At 35.4% G+C, this 19,047-nt stretch overlaps 1 protein-coding gene across 1 annotated transcript in view; it reads right to left on the reverse strand.

Moving 5' to 3' along the window:
- Positions 1-2,484: 2,484 nt before the first annotated feature.
- LOC144642993 (Fanconi anemia group I protein-like) overlaps positions 2,485-19,047 on the reverse strand; it is a 61,959-nt gene continuing 45,396 nt past the window's right edge. Inside the window, exons 32-50 of the mRNA XM_078502110.1 lie at positions 18,183-18,273; positions 17,516-17,615; positions 17,100-17,179; positions 16,518-16,581; positions 16,054-16,156; positions 15,659-15,744; positions 14,866-14,988; positions 14,373-14,424; positions 13,710-13,786; positions 13,360-13,410; positions 12,783-12,851; positions 11,635-11,734; positions 10,904-11,052; positions 10,410-10,454; positions 9,276-9,332; positions 7,179-7,337; positions 5,582-5,677; positions 4,540-4,677; positions 2,485-3,658 (exon numbers count right to left, since the gene is read on the reverse strand). Of these exons, the coding sequence (XP_078358236.1) occupies positions 3,518-3,658; positions 4,540-4,677; positions 5,582-5,677; positions 7,179-7,337; positions 9,276-9,332; positions 10,410-10,454; positions 10,904-11,052; positions 11,635-11,734; positions 12,783-12,851; positions 13,360-13,410; positions 13,710-13,786; positions 14,373-14,424; positions 14,866-14,988; positions 15,659-15,744; positions 16,054-16,156; positions 16,518-16,581; positions 17,100-17,179; positions 17,516-17,615; positions 18,183-18,273 (1,781 nt within the window). The 3' untranslated portion in view covers positions 2,485-3,517. The remainder of the gene's footprint in view (positions 3,659-4,539; positions 4,678-5,581; positions 5,678-7,178; positions 7,338-9,275; positions 9,333-10,409; positions 10,455-10,903; positions 11,053-11,634; positions 11,735-12,782; positions 12,852-13,359; positions 13,411-13,709; positions 13,787-14,372; positions 14,425-14,865; positions 14,989-15,658; positions 15,745-16,053; positions 16,157-16,517; positions 16,582-17,099; positions 17,180-17,515; positions 17,616-18,182; positions 18,274-19,047) is intronic.

Raw genomic sequence — 19,047 nt, forward strand, 5'->3', positions numbered from 1 at the left:
CCGTATTACTGACTCACGTTGATTTCGGCATTAATACTTAGCCTAATTCACGATCACAACAAGCCAGTGAGGCACTTGTTTATGTCTAATACGGGGTACTAAAAATTGGCATTCTGTCTTAAACAGGGTAGGAAAATCAGAGGTTCGTGTCTTAAACAGGTTCAGGGTTTAGGAGGCTGGGCCGCACCTCCCTACCCGAAATTATGTCAAGTACCCCCCCCCCCCCCTCTCGGGAGACTTCGGCAACGATATTCATGTTAATGATGGATTGTATCGAAAGCTTTTCAAGTTAGCGTCTTCTGTAGATGCTAAATATAAATCGTGACCGGCCTACACGGACTCCTGCTGTTTATTATTACTATTTGCGACTATTTACTATTTTTGATTCGTCAGAGAATGTCGAAAAAGATATATATTTGTTTCGAAGAGACGCTGCTGTGCCGAATTCGATCGGGCGTTTTGTCGCTTGAGCTCGACATAACGGAGGTTTTTTATTCCCCTGTACGTTCGCACGTGATGGTACTGGGGTCTGTTATCTGTTATGCCTCGTGTTTATGCAGGTTTAATTCATATGGTTTTGACTTTATTCTTCGCGAACCATTGGATTTGAAACAAATTGTAGAATTTATCTCTTATTCAGAATATTTCCTGCGAAAATATCATTTCACAAATCGCTCCCATCAATGAAATGTTTCCGCTATTGTTAATGTAATTTCTCACGCCTTGATCATGAAGGGCGTGTGCGAAAGTAAAGAAAAACAGACACTTCCGTTTAGCATGCGTCTAAATGTAACTTAAGTGGATTTGACATATCCCAAGGCCGAGACTAAGAGAGTCCCTCTCCTTTCCCCTTATTTTCTCTTTTATAAATTAAAAACGTTTTTTACTTTTAAGACGTCAGAAAAATAGTGTTTATCTTAAAGATTGCCTTTAATAAAAAAAAAATACTACCTATAACCACACTTTTCTTTTGGACGTTCGGTGATTTTAGGATAAATCCACGTGATGACGGGTTTACAAAAAGACCCAAACTGTAGATTTTAAGTCTCCTACTGGCTGATTTTGCTGGTTCTGGAGAAGAAATAAGCTTTAATCTACGTGGTGATATTTCAACACAAGGCCCAAAATTGTCATTTCATAAGCACATGTAGCACTTTCTTATTCGATTCTTTTTGACCTGGAGTGAAATAAGAATGAATGCAGATTTCAAGTCTCATACTGGTTTTGCTGGATCTGGAGTGAAAAAAGTTGAATCCCCGTGGGGTATTTCAACACAACGGCCCAAAATCGTCCTTTTCAGCGGCTCATGTACCACTTTCTAATTCGATTCTGTTGGCAGATTTCCAAAAAGACCCAAACAGTAGACTTCAATGCTCATAGTGGCTAGTTTTGATAGTTCTGAAGTGAAAATAAGCTTTAATCTACGTGGTGCTATTTTAACACAAGGGCCCAAAATAGTCATAAGACAGAATAATTTAGCACGAGGTCAATAATTTTAAACATGAGTTCTCTAATGAACTCGCCACACAAGTAAGACAGAAAAATCTTGCATGAAGTCAACATGATGCCCTGAGAAAAACTCAGTTACATAAGGAACATACTAACCAAGTAAGACAGAATAATCTAGAACAACGTCAATATGCTGCCCTTAGATAACGTGAGTTACATAAGGAACTCACCACCCGAGTAAGACATTTTCATTGCCTTATGTGATACTTTTTAATAAGGATGGGTCCACGTGATGGCGGAATTCTAAAAAGACCGAAACTGTACATTTCAACTCTCAAACTGGCCAGTTTTGCTGGATCTGGAGTAAAAATAAAAGTTAACCTAAGGGTGGTATTTTAACACAAGGACGAAAAATCGTCATTTTCAGTGACTCGGTAGCACTTTTTTTTTCGATTCTTTTGGACCTGGAATAAAAATAAGGATGAATCCACGTGATGGCGGATTTGCAAAAAGATCCAAATTGTACATTTCAAGTCTCAAACTAGCCAGTTTTGCTGGATCTGGAGTGAAAATAAGAGTTAACCTACGGGGTGGTATTTTAACACAAAGGCCAAAAATCGTCATTTTCAGTGACACATGTAGCACTTTCTTATTCGATTCTTTTGGACCTGGAATGAAAATAAGGATGAATTCACGTGATGGCAGATTTGCAAAACACCCAAACTGTACCTTTCTAATCTCAAATTGGCCGGTTTTGCTGGATGTGGAATGAAAATAAGCTGTCATCTACGTGGTGGTACTTTAACACAAGGGCCCAAAATCGTCATTTTCAGTGGCTCATGTAGCATTTTCATATTTGATTTTCTTGTACCTGGAGTAAAAATAAGAATGAATCTACGTGTACATTTTCAGTCAGAAACTGTCTGGTTTTGCTGGATCTAAAGTGAAAATAAGAGTTAACCTCCTACGGGGTGGTATTTTAACACAATGGCGAAAAATGGTCATTTTCAGTGACTCATGTAGCACTTTCTCATTCGATTCTTTTGGACCTGGAGTAAAAATTAGGTGAAATAACAAAGCGCTACAAAAGTCACCACGTAGATTAAGGCTAATTTTCAGTCCAGAAACAGCAAAATCGGCTAGTTTGAGACTTGAAATGTACAGTATGAGTGTTTCGATAAATCACGTGGATTCATCCTAATTTTAACTCCAGGTCCAAAAGCATCGAAAAAGAAAGTGCTACTTGAGCCACTGAAAAGGACCATTTTGGGGCCCTTGTGTTGAAATATCGCCACGTAGATTAAAGCTTATTTTCTCCCCAGTTTCTGCAAAACCAGTCAGTGTAAGACTTAAAATGTACAAGTTGGGTCTTTGTTGAAAATTTGCTATCACGTGGATTCATCATCTTTTCACTCCAGGTCCAAAAGAATGAAATAAAAAAGTTTAACATGAGTCACTGAAAATGACGATTTTTAAAATATTTATTTCACATGACTCAAGAATACTTAGGGTTTTATATATATGTGAGAGGCATATTACTTGTACTATCCTCCTGTTACATTTGCTGTTGATTACCCAATACAGAAAGCTAAAAGAGAAAATGTACAAGCAACAGATGCTTTTTGTGTCAGACTAATGAACAGAAGTCAAAACTTTACAAGTCATTTTTTACACATCTTTATCCAATTGATAAATTACTCCATGACTGTTAAAAAAATACAAAAAGTGCTTTACATTAAACCTGGGCTGCGATGAAAAGCACACAACAATTTTCACCTCAAGTTATTTATAATATGCGATAAATTTCAGTCATTGTAAAACAATGGACTGAGCATGACTGCGATGTCTACTGTCTCAATTCTTGAATTTCACTAAACAGGATGCATTGTAAGGTGACGGCAGTGGTTTGAAGCGAAGGGATGTCTCTTTGATCAGATGACGTCACTTTATAAGACAGTTGCCTTGCCTTGGCTGGCCATGGATGCAAGTCTTTACATGGCATACAGGTCATCTTACTTCCATCCAAATAAAGTAGATGACACGCATTTAACATGATCCACGTATGCCTCTACTTGTTCCCTTGTGACAATGGCTGATTGGAAGCTTTGTGCTTTAAACTAAGCTTGCCTCCTGTCTTGTTTGTTTTCATTAATTTCTCCTTTTTCTTTGGGGGCTCTTTGTTTTCTTCTTCTTCATTTTCACCTTTATTCTGTGAAGTAGAAAGTGTAAGATGATATGATGACGATTTTGTGGAAAACTTTACGTATGCGTACATCTGTTGCACTGTGAATCCTGCGCAATCTAGAAAGGATCAACTGTTATAAAAAAAATTCAAGCTAGCCACCACGTCTTTACAGCAGTCAACCATAGCTTTATAAACATTTACAAATCAAACTAATAAAAGGTAGAAGAAAGAAGCCCTCGAGACATTTATGAACTAAGGGAAAACATACCTTTCTCTGCCACCAAAAAACGTATTAAACATCAGTAGCTTATTGATCAATGTTAACATTAAGTCGACAAGGTGAGGAAGAAAGAAGGGCAAGTACGATTGTGACAAAACCCTTGATTAGCACGTTGTGAATGTACCGTATTTTCTCGATTAAACGCCCCCGGCGTTTATTTCAAACTTGGCCCTATAGGGCCGGCGTTTATTTGAATTCAGGAGTTTTTTCAAGCCCTATGTTTCTAAGAAATGATTTTTATTCATTATTTTTGACAGCTGTATAATTAGAAATTATTTTTAAAGCATATTCAACCTTTAATAATTGTCTAAGGGGTTGATTTTCAAATACAACTTGGAGACCCGGCGTTTATTCGGGGTCCGGCGTTTAATCGAGAAAATACGGTATCTGTATTAAGGAAACAATAAATTAAACTGCAGCATATGTTCAGACATTTGCGGTTTTGCAATGTCGCCATTGGCCATAAACATTAGAATGGGCACTAACATTGTAAAAGTCAAAGTTAAAAGTTATACCTAATTATCTTGTAACGAACCCGAGTTGAATTATAATTTTACCTCCTGTGAGATTGCAAATTTGATTTTAATGATTTAATCACATGGAACAAGAGTCTGTAGTAATGTACCTCATCTTGTTCATTTTCATGATCCTCGTCATCTTCGTCTTCCTCGCTTGATTCCTCTCTCAAAGCAGCCTCAAGTGTAGCACCATTGATACGGAAGTCTCTTGCTGTACTGCGCTTAAAGTGCTCCATTAGATTGATCTATCACAGCAAAATAAAATCAATAATTTGTGTTAACAATAGACAAACTGCATTGTTGAATGCCAAAAAAGGCTCAAACGAGGCCACATCTTCCCCATTCCGCTCACAGATACCACTGGAGCTTAAAACTCATTTCTATCATGCAGTGTCTTGCATTAGAATTCTGCTCAAAATGTCAATATAGTTATGAATGCAGGTCATGTGAATCAAAGAACTAATCACCAAAGAGAAAATAATTGCAACGATATTTTTTTCAACACGAAGCTGTATGGAGAATTTGTTCATTCAATCGAGCTCTGCAGGATGTTTCAGATCCCTCTTCACCAGTGCAGATGGGAAGTATGGTTTTTATTAAGTGTATAAATTTGGCTTGTTGTTCTTATGTAACCTACAACAAAAACAAAAGTCAACCTCCTATAATGTAACACCTCAGGGAGCATACCTACGCACTCGCATAAGTAGACATGTTCGGAACCACAACAGTGTTACAAAATATGCAAACTAAAAGGAAAACATCCGAATAAATGACTAAATCAGGGGCCACATCAAAGTTTCTTAACAAGTAAACAGAAGACATTCCAAACAAAACTGCAGTCATATTTTCCATTAAAAAAGCCACTGGTCCTATACGTTAAAACCTTGGAGTAAACAGCTACTTCTCCCCAGGAGTGGACATCATTGAGGCCACACTTGCACTTGCATGTATCAAAATGTTATGAGATCAAACTTAATTACAAATTATGATACAACTTTTCAATGTTTTAACAAAATATCCTTAGCAAACATGAAATGCATTTTATCAGCAACTGCCACAGAAAATACGCAAGTTGTTTCTCCAAAGTTTATGCTTTGGAAGACCCCTTCTGGCCATGGAAGTTGTCAAAACCTGTCAGTTCTTTCTCACCTTGGACTTTTTAGACAGCTGTATAAGGTAACGCTCATACTGTTCCATAGCATATATTAGATTTGGTACTGACTTCACCTCCTTCATTACTTTTGCCTGACAAGAAAAAAAAGAGAAAATGTAGAGAAGAGAAAATTCACGTAAAGAAAACTGTTTAGTGGAATTCCATATTAATAAGAGCTTTTTTTTTCTTTTCTACAAGTAACAAAACTTTGTGAAATACATTTTAGGACATTTTAGGACGTGCCACACTCCTACCTTGAATATCATTTACCTACTAACCATAAGGTATGGCCATTTTCTCAGCATCTTTTATTGATACGTTTTGTGATAACTGATTCTGCCAGTTTTTTGTTGCCAAGGTGGCCTTTGTGTGAGTGGTGTGACGTACTTTTCTTAATTCTATAAAATTTTGCTATGCTCATTTTTCCTGGGAATCAGTGCTCTGCACTAGGGATCATTCAGTGGTTTCAGGTAGCTGGTGTTACAATACGGTACCTACTTCCTTTATCTCATGTCCAACAGACACATACTTTGTATTGATTCCGAGTCAGAATGCTTGAAAAAATTTCGATTTTGGCTATATCAGATACGTATTTGAAGTCAAGCAGCTACATCCTTTGTCTCGATTTTGCATTGATTATCAGTCAATTAATCTGATAGCCACCTTACTTTGGCTTTGACTGACACGAGTTTGAAGACAAGCAGCTGCGTCATTTGTATCCCCGGTCTTGCACTGCATGCTTCTCAGTTAGTTAAGGTCATAACAACCTCATATATGTAAATTAAATAGATTTAGCCAAGCCTAAAAGCGGAGCTCCCCGGTTATTTACTTCGCCCTTTTCGAAAATCCGAATTTACTGACCGACAAAAGAAAAAATATAGCACTTGAGCCCGATTTAAAAAAATCCATAACTTAGTCAGCGGTAAACTTCAAAAAGACATTGGACCTCGATGAGTTCTAAATGTGAGCCCGCGATATGGTCGTGATACTGGTCAGCAGATACCTTGTTTTGTCAGCTGTCAATTGACCATGACATAGACGTCCAATATCAAAGATCTAAGCTGACGTTAACCATAACCTTTAACCTATTTCTGGAGTATGGCCGCCATGTTGGGGCGACGTCGCTGTTGCTAGGGCGCACGCCCCCGCAAACCATGCCGCTTGCTATGATGACCATGAAAAACCAAATGCATGGGTCTGTTAATTTTCTATGGGTATGGGGCTCTGCTCTGCAGCCCTTCGGGCCGCTAGGAGCTCTTATATTACTGGTAATCATTTTCACCAAGCTTGATTAGCTTTTTAATTATCCTGAGTAAATTTACCTAATTTGTGTATTAATATGTTGTTTGTAGTTTCAATCTTATTTCCTTTTGGTAATAAAGCGTGTGTTGTTGTGGTCTCCTTATTTTTCAGTCTCAGCCTCAATGCTTTAAAAAAACTTCAGATAGCAATTTACTTTGTTCATTTCTGAATCTTTGTCAAAAAAGGCATCAAAAGCCCTCTTGTAGTAATGTAGCATGTGATATAACAGCGACACAACAGATGAAGCCTCACAGATTCTAACAAGTTCGTACAGAGAACATTTCCATTTACCTTCCCTGGCAGGTTCTGTCCTTTGGGAACCTTTTTCTTATCTTTAGCTTTGTTTTTGGCAGTGGTACTCTGTTCCAAAAGAGTCTGGCTTTGAGTGGCTTGGATATAGGTCAGAAGTGCATAGACTTGCTGTGACAAGTGAGTGCCTGTCATTTTAACCTGTAGAGTGATATAGATGTTGTGGTTTAATTTTTTCTTTGGTTTCAAATTTTTCAAACCAGTTTAATTTTGATTTTTCATTGTCTTATGTTCATTAACATAATCTGAAACAAAGGGAAATAAAAATCAAACTGGTTTGAAAACTTTTAAACCAAAGAAAAAATTAAACCACAACATAGACAAATTACATTGGCTTTTATTTACCAAGAAGTTACACATTTAACTATTTTCACCCGGCAGGCATAAGTAATAAAGTAAGAAAACAACTCTGAAGAACATCCTGCAGTACTCAATATTTAAATGCTAAATCTAGAAGCGCAATATTTTAATTCAAAACCATTTTCAAACAATGAAAATATTTTACAAAGAAATGTAGTTTATACCTTATTATATGAAATTAGCGCTTGTGTAAATTAAGGTATTTGAAATTAACGCGACTTAAATTAGCACGAATTGAAGGAAAAATTACTTCTGAATAAAGGAAATTAACGCGAAAGAGGGGGTAACATTTCAAAATGAAGGAAATTAACGCGACGAACACAAAGGCAAAGAGAACTTGTTAAGACAATAGGAACAGGTTTACTTTAACACAAAGGAATCTGAGAGCCTCGAGCGTTCTTCACAGGTTCAGTGATCTGGCAGATTTCCACCCTAATAAATTATGCCTTTTCCTAAGAGTCAAGACGTCTGGACTGTATCGATCGAGAAATTGGGGCCAGAATAACGGAAATTAAGGTCATGGAAATTAACGCTTCACATAATTAACGGCGCGGAAATTAACCTTAACAAAAATTAACGTGACTCTAATTAACGGGAACTTTTGAAATTCGTGTTAATTTCATGAAGCATTAATTTCCTTTATTATATGGCTACAATAGTAAGCGCGCTCTGATTGGCTGCTGAGCGGGCATTATTTTCTTGTAATGACCGGGCATTATGAAAATTTTTCTCGGCTCGACAGTTTTTTGAGTTGTGAGTAAAAGCTACTAGCGAGGGGGCAAAAACAACAAAAAATGCCAACAAAATATAACTATCTTTCGAAAACTGAAAGAAAAATATAAGCATACCGATACTTCTTTAGTATGAGCGACGAAGAGAGCCACAGAGAGCGAGTGCGAGTTTACCTCCAGTGTTTTTTCCCTTGATTATACTCTTTTTTTGAATAGTGCTTAAAGGCCATATAATAAATAACTTATTAACCTTGTCTGTTCGGTCATTACAGGGGAATCTCAGACCTCAACCTTGATGTATTGACCTCGCTGTCGCTCGGTCAATACATCAAGGCTTCGGTCTGAGATTCCCCTGTAATGACCTCACTCTCGGTTAATAAGTAGTTTATAACAAGGTAGATATTGCAAGATAATTTTTATAAGACGATATAATTATATAATCTATGCTTGTTTGTAAAATTTGTCCATCATTTGAAAATGGTTTTGAATTATTCCAAAATCACGTTTCTATAAATCTACCTACTGTACTGTAAGATGTTTTCAGAGTTATATTCATACTTTAATTAAAGTTCCACATTATTTTTCTCGTGTTTTCTGAATTAAACTGCTACTAAGAAGGCAAAGAGAGAAAAAAATAAACTACTTTTGAACACTGGCGATTTTGTAATAAGACATTAAAAGACCTAACCTTTGGAATACCATTCATTATGGTTTATTGAAGAGCTTCGCAGTTTACTGAGCACATCGCTTACAATTTGATCTACCTTAGATTTCTCTGAAAAAATATGAAGCCACACAACTGTACACCATTTTGTGGCATTGCCACTGTAGCTTCTACATTCCTTGTATTTCTTATTCTTCATATCAGTATTTTTATGTACAAGTACAGAGCCCTGGAGACATTCACTTAATAGAGAAACTGTTTAGTTTACAGGGTACTGCATAGTCAACTATGCTAAATGATTGTCCGCAAATTCTGCATACTCACCAACTTTTCAAACTTTGCTGGCAAGTAACCAAGTCGCTGACTGTACAGGGATAGATACTGTTGTACAAAAAAAACAAAGCCAGGGAATTCAGTAGAGCATCAAGAAATTTAGAGCAGTGCTCTCCATAGCATGCGTGTTCTATTTGCACAACCATCTATGGATATGACATATCACAGAACTCTTGCTTTCTTGTCATAGTTCGCAACATCTATTCTTCCATATCATTTGGTCGTTTCCTGCCCAGATCTCTGGTTACAACTACATGATTTACAAAAGCTTTGCTACTCCCAATTTACGTCTGCTCATGGGCCAAGTACCCAGAGCCCAAGTGACAAGAGACACTTGACAGTGACAAGAGACCCAACACAGTTAAGTCCCAATCAATTTTTGTTAGGTTACTGCAACCAGCTGCTGCTGGTCCATATTTATAAAATTAAGGCTCGCATCTGAACCTTTGGACTTGGAATCCAGTACACTAACAATTTGGCCACTGCATTTTGAAATTAAGCGACTTGTTAGATATTGCCACGTTAACCAATTGAATAACTAGGAATAATTATAATAATAATAATTTATTTCTAGCGCATTACATTAAAAAATCTCAATGCTCTTACAAGAAATATATTTATATAAGGAAACAATAACGAAACAATATTAAAGGAAGTAGATAAGATATTTAAATTACAAAAGGATAAAATAATAAATTCATTAAAATACTTACAAAATTCATTATAGAATACTAAAATTCTTAAAAAATTACTGAAATTCATTATAAAATTCTAAAGTTATTAATTATAACATTACATGTACTTTGAAGACTTCTTCATGTGCTTATTACCAAGGTTTTATTTTCAGACACAGTAGGCGGATGTTGCATTTCCACAATTTTAAAGCAAACAGAAAACAAAGGAATCCTACTTGTTCAGTACAGTAAACACCCGCGTGTAAGAACCTAGGGATTTAAGAACTTGGAAATTTTTTTTTATTACCCAAAAACAAAAATGTTTTTTTTTTTAAAAAAAAGTGGGTAATTGAGAAAAATAATAAAAAAAATTTAAAAAAAAATAAAAAAAAAAAAAAAAAAAAAAAACACAAAAAAAAAAAAAAAAAAAGTATTTGCATTTTCCACTTACATGTTTTGCAAGGGAACCAAGGGTAACATACATTTTAGTCAGCACCTAAGAAGAAAATATTATAAATCAGAACTGCGTTACCAAAAAATTGAAATTTGTATATAAAATATACCAGGAAAATTTGTGCCTTACTTACAATTATCTAAAACATGTTAAATTCCGTTTTTGATTTCTTACTACTTTTTGTTGAATCTTGGTTTTACTGTGCTGCCCTACTGAATTTGTGTTCATTTTTCATGAAAGCAGAGAGTTATCACCACAGTTGCACTGTGTATATCTACAGCATAACCTTGTTTCACATGCAACAACAGTGACAACATCCAATGTCGAAAGTACACTTAGTTATTTATGATGTCACCAGTGAGATCAGCAAAAATTGTTCACTTATCAGAAGGTGAGTATTATAGTTGGTTCTATCTAGGTTGTGCTTTACCTGTAAAGGCTTCCAAAACTAATACAATAAAATAAACATTGTATTTTAATGCATTTTTCACCTTCAGTGTTGCTTCTGTACAAGGTCCATCCGGTAGAGCAGACTGGGATAGTTCATGAAGAGCAGCTACTACAGTGCAAAGACGATGGCTCAAGGCTTGCTCTAACAAACCACGTGGGCAACTATCAGGAGAATCTGGGACCTTTTCCTCTGTCAAAAAAGGTTTCAATAGTATCAGGGGCAGCATGCAGAAGGGTGTAGCTAAATGGGGAAACTTTGTTCCAAAGAAATATGAAAGTTCTCCAATCAAGTTTACGTTGGGCTGTTTTTAAAAGTACCTGCCCATTTAATAATAATAATGCTTTATTTATATAGCGATAGAAATAGCGCTATATAAATCAAGTATTGTTATTACAATAGGTTTTACACTGTTAAAAATACATATCTATATACACTGTAAAAACGTTACAATATGTGTATAATAGAAGATAAAAGATCAATAAAAGAATAAAAAGATAAAAAAGACAAGTCAGTTTGCATGGTATATTAATAGAAAGACCTAACTTATAAAAATACCTAACTTAAAGCTTTTCTAAAAAGATATGTCTTTAGTTTGTGCTTCAACTTTGTGCTATACAAGCTCATGATACATTATCACAAGGTAAAGCATTCCACAGTGGGGACTCAGAAAATAAAATACTGTCAGAGTTCTAATACTCGTCCATGGTCCTGGCGTTTGAAAGGTAATAATGCTATCCCCTCGATAAATTGCCGTACATGCATCACTCTCACCTGCTGCTCCTGTTGCTGATGATGTCATGTCTCCCTTGACCTTAACAAGTGCCCAGTCCATTTCATCCACAATTTTCTCAATCTGGCTAACCAACAGGAGCTATAGACATTTCAAAGCACATTGCTATTACTACTGTAATGTTAGGACAGAATAACAGTATACAAATAAATCATATCCCATACAGTTAAAAAACAGTAGCATATGTTGTAATATACATGTACAAGGGAATTCTTACAACAAGTGTGAAAACATGCAGGCATAGAAAAGGTTAAGATGGTTTCCGCCGAACATTCAATAAAAGAATAAGGCAAAAATAAAGTTACCAAAGAGATAACATAGCATGGTAACAGTTTAAGCACAGCTAACAAAAACCTACCGAAACTTAAGCTCTCAAGCTGACCCCGCCAGAGAAAAATAAATCTGAAGTTATTTTCATTTCAGTTAAAACGACGTTTCACGCCAGTTTAAAACAAAATGGCGCGCGTTTTAAACATTTTTACGAGGTTTGACTTAAATTTCCTTGAGAACGCTTTAGTTATGAATTTCAGTGAGATGTTTCAAATAGTATAATTATAAAATGTTACCGAACTATGACTAGATTTTTTGTACTTAATTTTTGCACACATTGCTCGAACTTTCAGTGGAATCCATCTTAAATTATTGCAAGTAGCTCCTTTCAACTCCGGTAGGGTTCAAATTCTAACTAGTTAACAGTTAAGGGTTAAATAAACTGTGATAAGCCATACGATTTCCTTCTTAACTACTTGATAACAGACGGCTTTCATATAAACAGATGCATTAAAAGCTTAATCTTAGTCAAAATTATGTCCTTTGCGACAAAATCATTTTTCACATAACCCAAAATTGCGTTGATTAACAAACGAAAAAAAATGGATCAATCTTTTAGACTCCAAACATGTTTCCAATTTTTTTTTGCAAGATCAGTGGCGCAATTTGCTGACACACATCACATTTTATCCAGGCTCAACTCATTAAATTAGCAAAAAACCTTTCCGACTAAAAGAATGCGGAAAAGGAGGCAAGAACTGCAAGGAAAGACAAACAGAAAAAGGAAGGGCTATTATACAAAACTTAATGCGACAAATAAGCATCATTATATCATCATCATCATCGGGATACAACTTACAGCAACAGTCGGTGCAGCAGTTCTTGGGTTTATAATTGCATAATGTGTTCTGTCTTCAACTTCAATTTCCTGAAAGTTTAAGAATTACATTTGGTAAAAAGCTTTTTCTTTTGTTTGGTATTTGTACTTACAAACACTGTTAACTCATGACATAATGCCAGACAAGAAAGCTGGCACATTTTTTTACATGGAAGTCTTCCGTTTTAATCATCAAGCTTGCAAGTGATCACCAAAGAATGGTACATGTAGATTTTCCTTCAACAACAGAAACACAATCTTGAAGATTATTCATCCATTCAACAACTGTACATGTAGCTACAACTATTTGATATTATTGCAAGTAACAGAAAGAACAAAACTCTTTTAAATGCTTTAATGTCTAAATAAAAATAAAACCTACAGGGCCCACTTGTTCATAGAGTGGAAAAGTCGCTATGCACCAAATAAATCAGTATACACTGAGTAACTGCAATAGAAAACCTACTTCGCTATCCACCAGATAGTGATTTATCGGGCGGAGAGTGTTTTCCACCCTTTGAACAACTGTGCCCAGGATATCACTTGCATTACAATGTACCTCATCTACATCTCCAAGCTGGCTATGAACATCTTGGGCAACATCACGGACCTAAAACAGAAAAGGAAAATTTTAAGAAGATTTAATTTCCACCATTGAGTGATACTTCTCTTTATACCATTTCTGAAGATGCTTTCGAAACTGGATGTTTCTTTGCAAAGTCTGCAAAGTGTGCGTAAAGGAGGTTAACTCTCCCCTTGAAATGAAAAGAAACCTGCAGGGATATGCTCTAGCTGTCTGGAACCCTAGACTAAAGGCTTGACTTATTATAAACACTTTAGAACTGTTTCACAACTGCAAACCTACTTGAAGTCTAATTTTTAAGAGAGAATTGCTGATTTTGTCCTTACCAAACCTGCGCTTGTTTTACACTGGAATGTTAAAGAATAAAACAGGGACATCAGAGACTTAGTAAGTGAAGGATCATCTGTGAACAAAGAAGAGTCAAGTAAATAAAAACAGTATAATAACAGTACAATAATAACAGTATTACCAGGCCACTGACCACTTTATCCAAACAGATCCAATTAACACTACGTGGGTCCAGACCACCATAAAATCTCACAGTTGAACAATCATTTATAAAAAATTTGAATTCTCATTAATTTTATTGGCGCTCTCTTTTTGTTTCTAGTAGCGTGATTTTACTCAACCCGTAAAATAGTTACTACACAGTTAGACACTAATTACACACTACTATATTAGACACTAATTCCATTGTTTTTTGTTTGTTTAGTTTTTGGCTATTAAGCAAAAATTGTTAGATGTTGTTTCACAGGTTAAATGAAACCACTCTATTGGCATGATTCAAACTATTCATTTTAAGGATGAATGGGTTGCATGAAAAATAATGTATAGTTGCAAAAACCCTGCTACACACATTAACTACATTGTATGTCAATGTTTTTCCCCTGAATTGATTGTGAACTTTATTTTATTTTGGAATGTGGAGATTCTAATAAATCTTTTGATGACAGACCTTGTCGTTAAAACAGATTGTGTTTCTTTCTTACCAACATTGTGATCTGTACAAATTCTCTGTGCCCAGGCTTGTAACTGACTAAACTGAAATTTAGGAAACACATTACAATAAAATTCATTTATATATGGATCACATGTCCCACTGATATGTTTTTTTAGATCAAGATAATCAATTACAACTACCACCAGCCCTTATGCTAATTAGTAGTCTTTCCCTACCTGTATTTGTAAAGTTGGCTGACTTCATAAAATAACATTCACTTAAAAGACAAAAAATACTTCCACAGGTCTTTTTTTGTCCTTTATTAATAACAATTACATCTCATTTCCAGTCAGATTTGTTTGTATTTTATAACTTGCACATTGTAAAACCTGCTGGTACGTGACAAGGTGCTTTGACTAACATACTGTGGTTGGAATCTTTAAGGAAGACCCACTACCCAAATGGTAAACAGTCTCTGCAAAGATAAATGAGTGCCTGTTTTGTTCACCTTGGACACGAATAGCACACTTCTAAGTTGTTACCTGTGGTCCATCTGCTTCCAAATGATGTGCTAACAGCGAGATGACATTTACAAGTGACTGACTGTCCTTTAGACTTATGTCACTGTCCTCATCAGGCGAGGATATAATACTGACAATTAAACGCTGCAACATAAAATTTAGAGAAAAATAGATTGATACATGAATCAATAAAGTAAAAATCTACACCAAATACTTGTTTGTTCATGAATCTGCATGTGGAAGCACATTATTTAGCAAATAAAACCCTTAAGGTAGCTTAGTACAAAAGGATAATGTTTGAGCCTGAAAGATAAAAATGAACAGGTGGCAGAGAAGAAATGTAAAAAAATTGCTAAGAAAGAGCCTTAAAATTTTTAACGTAAACCTGCATCTAAAATGCTTGACTGTTTAACAAAGTTTGAGCTCACTATCAGATCAAACACTCTACATTTAGGGGTAGAGAACAATTTTTTTTGCTGTTGGTGAGCCTATCTTTTCAAGACAATCGGCTTGCAAAATGTTGGGGAAATGGACCAACATTAATAGGCCATTTCCGAGTTAATCTTTACCTCTGTTTTAAAACGAGTCTACGTGCGAAACCATTCAAATGAAAATGAGTTTCACCTACAGGTCCATTTTCATGCAAATCAAACTCCTTTTCATTTGAATGGTTCTCATGTGGATTCGTTTTGAAACAGAGGCAAAGGGTAACTCGGAAATGGCCTATTAAAGAAGGTCAAAAAGTGCCATATGGAAATACTTATGAGTTAAAAGGTCGACCAGTGGCATTATTCATGTCCTTGCGAAAACAAACCTGGAATTTCTTTATTTGTGAGTAAACATCTTCTTGGTTGGTTGCAGCATCATCTGTTGCTCCTCCATCACCATTCTGACTTGTGTCTAAAAAACAACAACTCAATAGTTGTCTATCAACTTTATTGGTCTTAAAATTTAAAATTTTACAAATAAAAGAGGAAAACGAAAAGGACCAAAAAGGAATTGCGAACGGGAAAATAGTAACCCATGCGGGGCGCAACCCTAAAAACTAAAAAGAATGGCGATAAAAATCTTAAATTAAAAAAATAATATATATATATATGTATATACAATAAATCTAATTAATTACTATAGTTAAACTAACTGACTGATCCAAATGAATGACACCCACAAAATTATACAGGACTAGGAGAATAACAGCTTCTAACTCACCTATCACATTCATGAAGTGATGCAGCTTTTGAACAAACTGGCAGCACATGATGTTAACCACCAAGCAGAATCCTTCCACACACAAACTGTTGACTTTCTTACCCTAAGTAAGATAGTGCCAAGTTTGATGATGGTTAATTGCATGAACCTCATTTTTGCAAGCTCGTTTCTTGACTTTTATCACACAAAGTATCCCAAAAGTTGGTAAACCATCCTGCTTATCTTAATATTCTTCTTATGATTTGTGATATGCACCCAACAGCCCCCCCCCCCCCCTTCCCCCAAACACACACAGTTGATACTTTTTTGCAATTTTCACTTTGGTTGATATATATTTTACATATTTACGTGGAAAAGTCGACAACCATTTGCCCCCTCCTGGTGCGTATTTGCCAGGCTTACAATTTGAGGCAGAGTTTCAAAACAATAATTTTATCTCTTCATATTATTAATGAAGTTTGTACCTTTTCTTTCTTGTCTTGCTCTTCCTGTAAACAACTCTCCCCACTCAAATGCTTCCAGAGCACTCTAGAAATCAATAAATATATTTAAGATTGTATTCCATCGTTAAAAGGGAAGTTTTTAAAGATAACATGATGTAAGCTCGTTGTGTTATGCTGCATATGTTACTTTCTTTATTGTAGAGAAGAATTGGAAACTCTTTGATAGCTCTTAAACATTATCAGATCATTCATGTAGATGTAAATGATCATGCAAAATGCTGTTTAAACTGTTTTGAACTTTTTTAAATCCATTTAGTCATCTCCTAGACTGCTACAGCTGTATCTACTGCAACCAAAGTCAATTGTTACATTTTAACTTTTTAGATCCATGTTAAGTAATAATAGTCGCTTTGCAGCAGGAGCCATGTAACTTACCTGCTACCAAATTATGGACCAGATTTGAAGAATTCATGTCGAAAATGATGGAAGTTTAAAAAATGTAGTTTTCTAGGCAAATTGTTCAAGGGTGACATTTTATGTGTATGAGAGTATATTTTTGGAAATAACCCCCTCAAATATACAAGTATAAAATGCATTGAATACCTTCCAATAGTACAACAGTGTTTGTAAATATTCTCCTTGTTGGAACCACCAGGTCCAAAACAACATCCACTGTCATTGATCTAAAATAACAATTATTCAAAATCAGGGACAAAAGAACTATTTACATGTTCCCGCTTTAATGTAATTCACATCTGTACATGGGTGTTTTCAATAAGTGATTACACATTTAACCTCTAAAGAATACTGCTTCACATGTTTTTACATTCCACTTGGTTCATGTACATTCAAAGTCTCTGGGATTTTTTTTTATAGTTTCAGCACTTTGAAAACTGCTAGCTTTCTCAAGTATTTTTGGAGCTTTGGTTATGATAAAGTAACTTTAAATAAAACTTTTGATGATAAAGTTTCACCACATATTACACTGAAAAATTATGATATGGACAACCAATTCATACCTCCTTGAGTTTTTGAAGAGCTGTATTTACAGCGTACTTGACAAGATCTCTTGAGCCTCTCAGTGCTGTTAAACTTTGTTGGTGACTTGGAGCTGTGTCACTAAAAAACAATTTGCCAGTACACAAGGAGTATCCACACAGTCAGATGTGACATCAAATAAAATCGATCTTTGTGAATTGTCATATGACGCAAATGCACATGACAAGATTAAAAACGGAATTAAAAGGATACAAAGTTAAAAATTAGTTACAATTTAAAGAAAAATTACGATAGTTCAAAAACAACTTTGATAAAAATGCTTGATGAAAAAGGTGAGTTTTATCTTGGCTTTCAAAATACTAACAGTGCTGGTTCTTTTTATGTCAAATGGTAGTGCATTCCAAAGTTTTGGTGCAGAACAGGTAATAGCCGGAATGGTCACCTAGTGTGGCTTTTGAATTACAAGGCAGATAACCAAGTAAAAGCTCATCACTAAATTCCTAAGATTATATTTGGGTGGGGGCCTAAGAGAAATAAGCAATGATAAATAAGAAGGTGCTTTTGGAACACTACAAACTACTCTTTTACAACACTACTTCTCTTACAGCCATCACCCTTCATGCATATACACCACGAACTACATGAACATGTACTGTTCCCAAAGAACTAACAAGTAAAAAATATTACCTGAACAGGGCTCTTAACAAAGATGCAGAGCATTCAAGTGACAGCATGCTTTTAGCTCCTTGCTTTCCAGCTGTGGAGCGCCCTTTTTTACCTACAATGAAGACAAGCAACAGATGGTTACTGTAGTAAGTTACAGTTTCTATACTGCTTAAAGTATGATGCTTTCATGACATACAGTACAATCAATACTTACACTACTAACAAATACAATAACAACAAAGGGCAAAGAAGAAAGGAGGGTATATTATGCACTCTAGATAAAGTAAGATATAGTCTTTATAAAAAATCTGGTTTGTATCTGATCTTAAAATCGGTTTAAAAAGGTGGTAAAAAACGTATAAATCTGAATTTTCGGTAACTCTCTGTTACCTTCATCAGAGTTAAAATTGATTCAGTTTTTGCATAATAAGTTTTTATACACCGCCGGTCTCTAGGGATGTCCCCAATGTTAAATAAACTTGTGGGAAATGCACATGCTCATTCACACAGTTAATGTCCTGGATAGAATGTAACGCTTCTAGGAATAGGCGTTGTTGCCTATTGTTGACATTTCTTTCTAAAATTTCTATCTAATCTGGGTGAATGTCATGGTCTGTTGTTTCCGCGTGAAATCTTATTGCGCTTTCATTCTTAGATCTTGTGCCAGATCTAGTCCTGTCAGAAGATCTGGAATAAAATAATAGTGAATATGTTGTGGTTCAATTTTTAAACCCTTGGTACAATTTGGCATTTTCCTTTGTTTCCATACACCTGAACAAAGGAAAATACCAAATTGTATAAAGGATAAAATTGAACCACAACAGATCCAAAGGTATTAATCAATAGTTTATATAATTCCTGCAAGAGGTTTCTATTTCTTTTTATC

This window comes from Oculina patagonica, chromosome 2 (genome assembly GCF_052425735.1).
Source record: "Oculina patagonica isolate OP01 chromosome 2, crgOcupat, whole genome shotgun sequence".
Lineage (NCBI taxonomy): Eukaryota > Metazoa > Cnidaria > Anthozoa > Scleractinia > Oculinidae > Oculina > Oculina patagonica.